Source organism: Protopterus annectens, chromosome 5.part1 (assembly GCF_019279795.1).
Source record: "Protopterus annectens isolate FY-2018-M chromosome 5.part1, PAN1.0, whole genome shotgun sequence".
Classification (NCBI taxonomy): Eukaryota; Metazoa; Chordata; order Ceratodontiformes; family Protopteridae; genus Protopterus; species Protopterus annectens.
Window position 1 is genome coordinate 538,439,586 of NC_056736.1, and position 9,891 is coordinate 538,449,476.

General features: G+C 40.3%; 1 protein-coding gene across 1 annotated transcript in view; it reads right to left on the reverse strand.

Annotated features, from left to right (window-relative positions):
• Positions 1-1,399: 1,399 nt before the first annotated feature.
• Positions 1,400-9,891, reverse strand: part of NHLRC3 (NHL repeat containing 3) — a 244,191-nt gene continuing 235,699 nt past the window's right edge. Inside the window, exon 7 of the mRNA XM_044073162.1 lies at positions 1,400-3,833. Within this exon, the coding sequence (XP_043929097.1) occupies positions 3,605-3,833 (229 nt within the window). The 3' untranslated portion in view covers positions 1,400-3,604. The remainder of the gene's footprint in view (positions 3,834-9,891) is intronic.

Below are 9,891 nucleotides of genomic sequence, written 5' to 3' on the forward strand. Positions count from 1 at the left end.
TATTTTTTTGGTAAATTACTGAAAATTATAGTCAATCAACAATGCCAGACATTATAGTTTCATACTTCTTATTTTTCAGAAAATGTACATTGATGTAAAATGTTTTATGTGAATTAAAGTAATATTTAAGCATCCCTGATTTTGATCCTTTGTCACCCTTGCCCATACCTCTCAACATCTTAGTGCAAGAAATCTGGACAAAGCCTAAAATTATGGGGGGACAAAGGTCCCAAAATAGGGACAGATTTTAAATATCACTGTTATCTTAGAATGTTGTTAGAATAAAAGGATTTTACTAGCATGCATTTTCTTATAAACATGAAGTCTGAAACTCAAATACATGTCATTATTTGGTGACATCATTCTTAAGATCACCCAAGTAATTTGCCAGAAACCAAAAATTTTATGAGGAATAGACAAAAATATGAGGTAAAAATCTGGACATTCTGCAAAAATCTGGGCAGTTAAGAGGTATCCCCCCACCCATCACCCCCATTATTTTTGGATTTGTCCAAAATTCTTTTTAAGTTTTCTGCACAGCTGGCCATCAGCTGCCACAAGGTCCTCTACTCATTCTCCATGTACCTGCTTTAGCCCCCTCCAGGCTCAACCTAACACACATCTGAGGGCCAGTGAGGAGACTGAGGATGCTGGAGCGGTATCATATTACTAGTGACGAGTGCACTTAACTCCTGCTACACTGTTGCAGCCTAACAAGCTCCACAATCATTGCCTTTGGAAGGTGCATGTGCACTTCTGTGCATGCATAACCTCCTGATAAAGAAACACACTACTTACGCAGCACAGAATGTTCCAAGCTCATAATGATTGCTGCAACGAGCCTAGGCTGCCTCTGTCCCCCCAAAATGGGAGAGACCCTGTCTGCTACTCATTCCCATCCTCTCCCTTCAGAGACTGCAGAACCTGCGCAGCTAATCAAACATTTGTGGTATGGGGCACAGTAGGGGCTTTATCTATCTGTGCCATAGGACTACCATGACCAGACTTCTGAAGCAAAGAAGTTGACGTACATGACAGCATCAACTGCTTTACTACCTTTAAATGCTGGGAAAACATTTCACACCCTACAATTTCTCTCTCTCTCTTTTTCCTTCCTTCCTTCCTCTGGTAGTACATGGAATAGGTAAAGCTCCATACATTACAAAGAATTATAAAAGAGTCGGCGATCATAATCTTTGTCATGTGTTCTCAACTTGAATGCCAACAGTCACCTCAAGAGTGAAGGTTTTAGCATTTATGTCTCATACACATAAGCTGGTTATGAGCTTATCATAACCTTCTCTATTATTACCTGCAGGCAATACAACTAAAAATGGACAGCTTTAACTATTACTAATACTAAAAGACCTGCATTATAGCAAAGAACCAGTTGTAATCACAGCATTTAATGTTTTACTTTATTATTAACTTCCTAAGCAGGTAAGTAGGCCCAGATGGCCATTTCCAGCCTTGTCTTGGAATCATTAGCACTGCAGTGTGACTACAGAAAGAGCAAGATGATACCTGTATTATGGATTACATGCTAATCATACATATTCCAGCAACATCAATATCTTCAAGACAAAAAAATGTTAGAATTAAACCCAGACAACTTACAAATGACAATCATGGAAAGTGCACAGTATAAAATATGACATTAAACACATCAAAAGTTTAAAACAAACATATTTTCAAAACAAACTGGACAGAAATGCTCCCCTTCAGCCCTATAGACATGGACACCTCTATATCCAGCTTTAAATGGCAGATCCTAATTAAGAAAAACTGTATTACAAAAACCTGTACCCTCAAAACAAACTTCATGAACTAATGCCCACTGCATCAAAGTGAAAGATTCACTTAAGTGGTTCAAAATTGTATTAATAGAAATAAACAGCAGTAGAAACCAAGACCCTATGGTTAAGGGGGGGGGGGGGTGACGACAGAAAAATCATCCAAGAAGGACCAGGTCCTTACGTATACAACAGAAACAGAATCTAGAATATCGATTCAAATGAAATGCTTGATGTTTGTATGGTTTACACTTAAAATGCAGAGAATGAGCAGAGTTGCATAAAAGCTTTTAAGCACTTCTTATAATGACCAGGCCAAAGACTGCAGTTCGTTTGCTGTTTTTTTCCAAAAACAAGAAATTATAATCAAGTTATGATAATGTACTGCCAACAGCATAGCTATGTTATAAATTATCTTACACAGAATATTGAATTGTTGCAGTTCCTGACTGCCCAATGTGATGATCTGGCATGTTACACAATATAATGCTTTTTTTAAACAAGTCTTACCAACTTAATAGTAAAGCAAAAACAACACACCACTTTGATCCTCTAATACTTCATAAACATCTTACATAGTTCTTTGCTAAGAATGGAACAGAGCAAGACACACATGCATTTGGTAAAGAGGTGTCTTTGTGTGCTTTGTAAACAACCAGTAAAAATACTATTCTGGGACTGGCTGTGGGAGGGCACAGTTTGATCATTCATATTAACTGTAAACCATGATGGCAGCTGTAGTTTTTTTGTTCTATTGCATATCATTTTGTTGAGTGGGTTAGTCCAACTAGACTAGTGGCCTCTTATTTGGCCAGGGCATTGAGGAACTTTCCTCACTGTTTTTGATAGGTGCCATGGAATCTTCTACATTTACCTGAACTACCACTAACTCAAGAAGATGGGACCACGGTTTAACGGTTCATCTGAAGGATGTAAATTACTTTATATTTTATAAACATGAAGCATTACCTGTTTAAGAAATGTCAAACTAACCTGAGGGGCAAAATGGGAGGGGGGGCTAACATGGCTTTAAAGTACCTTACTCCCCCTATGTTTTCTTAAACCTGTGGGGTCACAAAATCAGAATTTATGGATTACTTGAATTAAATGTATAAAAATGGCCCATGTAAAAACAAACAGGTACTTCCTTTTCAGATAAACTTGATTTTTACATTTTCATATTACTAACAGTTGCCAGTAATCACGATACAGAGTAACTTCCCTAATATCAGAAAATAAGTGAAAAAATACAGAAAAAGGGGTTCCTAGCTGAGTGAGTCTGAGATTTCAGTTATGCTCTGACATCCCAACACGCACATAAAATTTACAAGTCTCGGGGTCAGACCCTGACAGCTCCTAAGTACTTGAGCATTTCTAGCAGCAGTTTTTAACATAAAAAGCCATCAGTGTCATCACCTTTAAAGCTAAAATAATGCTCTAGGAGCTCCCAGCAAGACCATCAGCAAACTTAAAATCCTACAGTCAAACTGTTTTTGTCTGACAACAGTTAGCATCACTATTTTCCTAGGAAGATATTTACTTAAATTCTTTCACTATATGTCAACCTTATTTAAGCAAATTTGATATACTCTTCATAATTTGTGTTTACATTAATCATATCAGCAATTACGTATATTCATAAGAATAAAATAATCTGTTAAAATTCCGTGTAGTAAACCACATCATAACTTCAGCTTGTCTTCTCAAATCAGTCTTCAGGTTACTCCAAAAATGCATCTTGTCGACTTCCATCAGTGCTGGCGTACCAGAATGTGTTGTGCTCAGACACAGTTATTCTTGCAAACTTTGTTTCATGAATAAGACACAAATTTCTGTACTTGCTGTGCTCCAATTTCAGCCACATAAATGGCATCGGTCTTAAGGCTGACGTCAACAAGGTGTGGCTTGACTTCTTCTGCCAACCGAATTGTGCTTGCTATATGGCAATCCCCTATGACACCCACTGGAGGGACAGTCAGTATTAGTATCTGACTAATGTTTAACTGAGCCACAATCATATATTTCTTGTCAGCAGTTAACCTGTGAAACAGAAACATTAAATCAGCACATGTTCAAAAATTAGTGGCTTTGTGAGCATACTATTAAATCATCTGTGTCCAAAAGTAGTGACCTCTGTTGTCACAGTCATAAAATGTTAAAAATGATCATGGTATTAATGACATGTTTAAATGACATCCTTGTAGGTGCAGAAACATGCACTCTATAAGTGACAGACATTTAGGTAAAGCACCCACAGCACATATATGTGAAACAATAAGCACTCCGGTTGTTTTATCACACTGCAGCATTTTTCTATACATTGTCAAGCTGGGGTAGATCTACCTACCTGCAGAAGATTAACATACCTCTTCTTACTAAATACCCATGATACAAAGGGACACATTTGCATTGGATTACAAGGCTAGGTTTATAAAGGCCCTGGAGGTTGTTAATCGAGTATATGCTATGAACCTATGAAAAGGTATACATAATGGTAACCCTATCCATTCTTTAACTTTCCCACTAAAGGCTATGGAAGTACACTACAAAGGATCCAGAGGACACTAACGTGAACAAGATGACCGAAGGACAATGTAATGATGTGAGGTATTGCCAGCTAAGCCAGGAGAAGTAGGACAGTGGATGTGTAACATATGCCAGTATAGCTAGCTGGAGTTTTGCAAAGAATTATATGTTATTTGTATATTAAACTGATTTGTACGATTCTCATGTTAAAAATGTACCAACAATGTGCCCTGCTGGATAGAAAAAGAAACGCACTTGTATGTCAGACTGTATTATAACTAGAGAAAATTAACATTGAAACAGAGGATACTGGAAGACAAGAGGTTAATCTCAGTCCAGCTAACTTTGAAAAATAGTGTACAACTAAATTATTTACCGGTCTGATTGCAGACAGAGACAAAATGTCTGTAAAACAAGGCTGCAATCAGAACTATAAGATATAACCTTACAGTCTAGAAAGCCTTCTGTATTGTCAACAGTGAAGTAATTGCTACTCTGGAAGAGTAGAAGTGTTTTATTGTTTTATGACTTCCAGAAGCTGCAACAGATCTTAGCAAAGCTCTGTGTGTGTGTATTATTGACACATATGTGTGAGGTTCTGGGTCAGTTGCTAGGAAAGGGAGTAGTATGGGAACCAATAGTCAGATGACCAGATATGTGTGATGTCATTCTGTAATTCAGGGCAAAAATTATGTTTTAATACTAGATGAGACTGACGTTGCAGAGCAGTCTGTTTTTGGAATGTGACAAAGAAGGAAGACCACTCACTTACTTCATCTTGCCTTGCTCTAGTAAGTGACCAGGGAATAGCAATTATTTAGATCAGTCAGGAAAATATAGTGAGATTAGTTAAATACTGTTGTTTTTTCTGTATCTGTGTGAATCTATTCATCTGTGTTATTTTAATATTTCCTGTGTCTGAAACTCTGTTGTTTATTGTAAATAGATATTTAGTATTTTCATGTCCTTTTATTATTTATTATTAAATATATTTAAACTTTTCATTGTGGCTGGTCCTTTACAGAATATCTATTTCGTGATTCTGTGGCCACTCCTGAAAGCCTTACTCATTGGTCAAACACTATCATTGGTATTAATATTAATTTCACTCAGTATAAATGGGTACCCTTGTAATTGTCTTAAAGTAGTTGGCTTTGGAGTGCCTGGTGGCAGTGCAACTACCATACAGTCTGGGCAGAAGGGGGCATAGCTAGTAAATCTGTGCCAGCCTTTCCCAGGTGTGTGTGTGTGTGTGTGTGTGTGTGTGTGTGTGTGTGTGTGTGTGTGTGTGTGTGTGAATCAAATCTCCAACAAATGTGTGTGTCAGCTGCTTGGAGCAGGGGCACGAAGCACTGGTTTCACAGAGAGGGTACTGGAAGACTTGGCTTTGACACTTGGCTGAGGACTCAACTGTACAGCTGTGCCAGTGGGAAGTCTTATTGGGGACCTGGAGAGAGAGAGAGCCAGAGAAAGAAATCCAGACCCTGGACTGTGTGTTTTCATTCCAAGTGAACGTCCCTCTCCAGTGTCAGTGTTGAGGATTCAGGCTCCTTGATTACCGGCCCAGAGAGGGGACGTCACAGACAAAACAACAAAGGGGTCAGAAAACAGAAAGACAGAAGTTTCACAACAATCTTGCTCTTGAGACATGGTGTCATATGTACTCATAAAGTACAGTTGTGTACACTTACCATAAATGTAGATGTTCGAGTGTCTTCACTGTTGCAGTCATGACTGTAGGGTTCTCCCCTGCTGGCAGGCAGTCAGAATCCCAAAGTCTGGGTCCAGCGGCGCCAGGAGTACAAAGCTGACAGCCGCCATGTTCTCCAGTTTTCTTGCCCCAGATGTCAGGTGTTCCAAAATGAGTAAGATCGAAGGGTGAAGAAGGGAACCACACAAAAGAAAAAATAAGAGGGACAGGAGGTAATAGCAGACTGCAACAGTGAAAACATCTACATTTATGTTAAGTGTACACAACTGTACTATGTTCATCGTGTTTCACTGTTGCAGTCATCACTGTAGGGTTGAATCCCAAAGCAGAATAAAAGGGAGGTGGTCATAAAGTGGAGGGGGCAGCTAAAAGGCCCTGCAAGACAGCAGAAGCAAAGTCTGCCCAGCTGAAGTGGCAGCAGCTCTGGTAGAGTGAGACCTTATACTCCCTGGGATTTGCTTTCCATGGTGAGAATAGCAAAATCTGATTCCATGAGCAATCCATTTAGAAATGGTCTGTTATGAAATGGCTTGCATAAGAAACAAACAATTGCTCTGATTTCCTGATGTCCTTGGTTCTGTCCAGGTAAAAACGTAGTTGTCTGTGTATATCCAAGGAATGCAAGATCCTTTCCCCCTTATTTTGAGGACTGGGGAAAAAAGTTGGCAAGTGAATAGTTTGATTTAAAGCCACTTTGGAAACCACCTTAGGCATGAAAGTAGGATTAGTCCTTAAAGACACCCTGTCTTGATGAAAAATAATATAAGGTTCCACAGCCATGAGAGCTGCTAACAGGATGGCTGTCTTCCAAGAGAAAAACTTGATGTCAGATGGCAGCAGGCTCAAAAGGAGGTAAGGTGAGTTTTCCAAAACATAGTTGAGATCCCAAGCAGGAATGGGTGGAGATCTAGGGGCCTTAAGTTCTTGATTGGAGGGTCTGTATTATAATGAGCAGAAATAGCAGAGGCATGGATCTTTATGGAAGATCTGTCAGGTAAAGTAAAATCAGAGGAATGTTAGGAATAAGAGGATCTGAATCCTGAGCCTGCATCCAGGAGCAAAAGAATGAATCAAAGACCCTGGATTAACCACGCCACCAGGCTGAGTGGTGTTGGGACAGCATCCGCTTTCCAAGCTAGTTTCGTGGGAATGTCCTGGTGCAAAAAATCTGTAGTTGATGATTGAGGTGGGATGCATGTACCACATATAACTGTGGTGTTGTCTGTCCGTATCAGTAGCTGTCCTGGTTGTGCATTTTTGAACGGCTAACATTTCCTTAAATTAATATGCAGGTGCTTCTGATCATGCATAATAATGAAGGCGTCTGTGGTGTATATTGAGTGGCCGGAGGCAGACTGAAAGGTTTTCCTATGTTTAGAGTACATGCCTTGGACCACCAGGAATCCTTTTGAAGACAAAGGGGACGGGATCTGTATTGTCTAAAACTGTGGCAATGCTGGAGACCATAACACTTTTAGGTACCACTATACTGCAGTTAGCTGAGTTAAATTTTTCAAGTCAGTAGAAATTTTCTGGGTTGTTGAAATGAAGAGCACCCAGAATTGTTATCTTGAGGTTGGGGTGCAAATTTGACTTTATGGTTTATATGTGTCCCCTGAACTTTTGACTTTTTTTTTTTACGAACCAGAGAAGATTTTTGAACAAATGAAGATGATGCACTAAGCTGGTCCCTGCAGTCTGCCTGGTGCTGTGCCTGAATAAGATAAAGCGGCCAAGTTCAGCCATTGATGAGTCTGTAATAAGCTACTACTGGGCTATAGACAATCCTGAAGACCCTGCTGGCAGACAATTGTGTATGCAGTGCAGCAGACCTGAGGCCTGATCTTGCCTCTGCCCTCCTGGAATGTGTAATTTTGCCTTCTCCTGCCTGTAGAATATAAAAATATGCTTTTGGCTAAGATTGGAAGTAGCTGCTGTTGAGTTTTGCATCAGCATTAAGGAATTGGAGTAAAGTGTTCAAGACTGACAGATCCACAATTCCGTTCAATGAATTTTGCTGAATGCAATCCATGAATTTTGCTTTCTGGGGACTAGAAAGAGAAGAAAGAAAAGTAAAACTTGTTCTATCTCTTCTCTGAAGGAGTGTTCTCCACTTTTTCTTAAGGCTAGCCTACCTGCCCTGGTTGGAAGCCCACCCATCAACGCTGGTGGAAGCCATAGATCGTCGCTGGTGTATGGTTGGTAATGGTAACACAAGTGCCAGAACCCAACAACATTGGGTTATATGACTTCTTGGGTTATATGAGTCCAATTCTAGGTGAAAAAGAGAAAGTTTTCCAAGAGGGCTTCAAGAAGGGACAAGAGACAACATTGAGCATGTCATTGGAGCTTGTTTGTTTTCTTTCCCCTAGGGTCCCTCTCCCTCCCTCCTCTGTGGTGAATTAAGAGGTTTATGCTATAGGAGGTTTATGCGGAGCCGCCCCTATCTACTCCTGCCTGCTCTACCCTCTGAGACCTGTCTGAATCTGGAAAGGACCAATTTTGTAAGCCAATTCCTACTAAATCTTGGTGCTGGGTCTTTTTGCAAGAAAGATGGAACTTGTAATGGATTTTGCCTTGTCCTCCATCCATCCTCTTCATCACCCTCCCAACAAAACAAACAAAACATTATATGCTCAAGGAGGCATCAATAACACTTTTTACTGGCAAGTTGTGTCCTTTAACCAAGCATGCCATCTATGCATGCCTCCACCAGGCAGCCAGCCCTACAAGAAGTCTCCAAGGCATCAACAGTGTAAACCATGCTTCCCAACTTGTTCAGTGGCATGCAATTAACATGTAATTTCCTTACAATCTGCACAGGTGAAATGGAAGTTAGCTGTTGTTTCAAAACAGAAGAAATTGCTGGTATTACAGCATATGAAATTGACAGTTTAAAGCTAATAGATAAAGTAGCAGAATCCTTTTTTGCCCCATCTTTCTCAGTGAGAATGGGGTTTTACCCTTAGCGCCTTGGGGTTTTAGTAGTCTGAGAGCAGGTTTCATAGGACTCAGAAGGATTCTCAGGAAATCAGAACCTATATCATCTGTCTAAAAATATCTGTCTGGCTTAACCTATAATATCTGAAAAAGTCCCGAGTTGGAAGGCCTCCATCGGAAAGCATCATCCACAATATCCAAAATACAAATATAGCCAGGGGTGATAGTTAGAAGAAGAAAAAAAGAGAAAAATCCCTAGATTTTCTTCTTAGATTCCCTCTCTCCTTCCCATGTTCCTTAAATGTTCAAAGTTTCCCAAAAGAGAAATCCTCATCTCAGGGAGGGGAGGAATTGATTCCTCAGCATCTGAATCCTCATAAGGAGGAAAAGAATATTCCTGGTCAGAAGAAGAAACTGAAGAAACAGAAGCCTGAAGGTGAGAGTCATATCACACTTCCTGCCTTGGCTCTTTATCTGAAGGGGATGTGTGAACCTCACATAATGTAAGTAAGTCCTCCGCCATCTTAAGTAATTGAGACTTCATAGGAAGTAATGAGGCCTCTGCCGTATGGGGGATTTGACAGGATTTTTTGAAAGTGTCTTCTTTTTTTGGAGTCTGTCTTTGCCTTTGTCTTTTAGTAAGCCCCTAAACCCAGCAGTACCTGAGCCCTGAAACCCTTCCTGCAGCCTGCACACCTACCCGCCCCACCTGCACATTAATCGGTTCTGCAACAGTCCCCTAGTTCGGGGCCTCGTTGGCCTCGGAGAGAGCGGCGGTTGATCGTGGCGCCGACAGGGGGGCAACGATGACGGCTGCTGCAAAAGCAGCTACTGTTGAACTGCAAGTACGCAGGCTTGTACAATGGAGTCAGGTTTGACCTCTGGACCGTCTTTAGTCTTCCGTGCCTTGTGAGTTGTGAA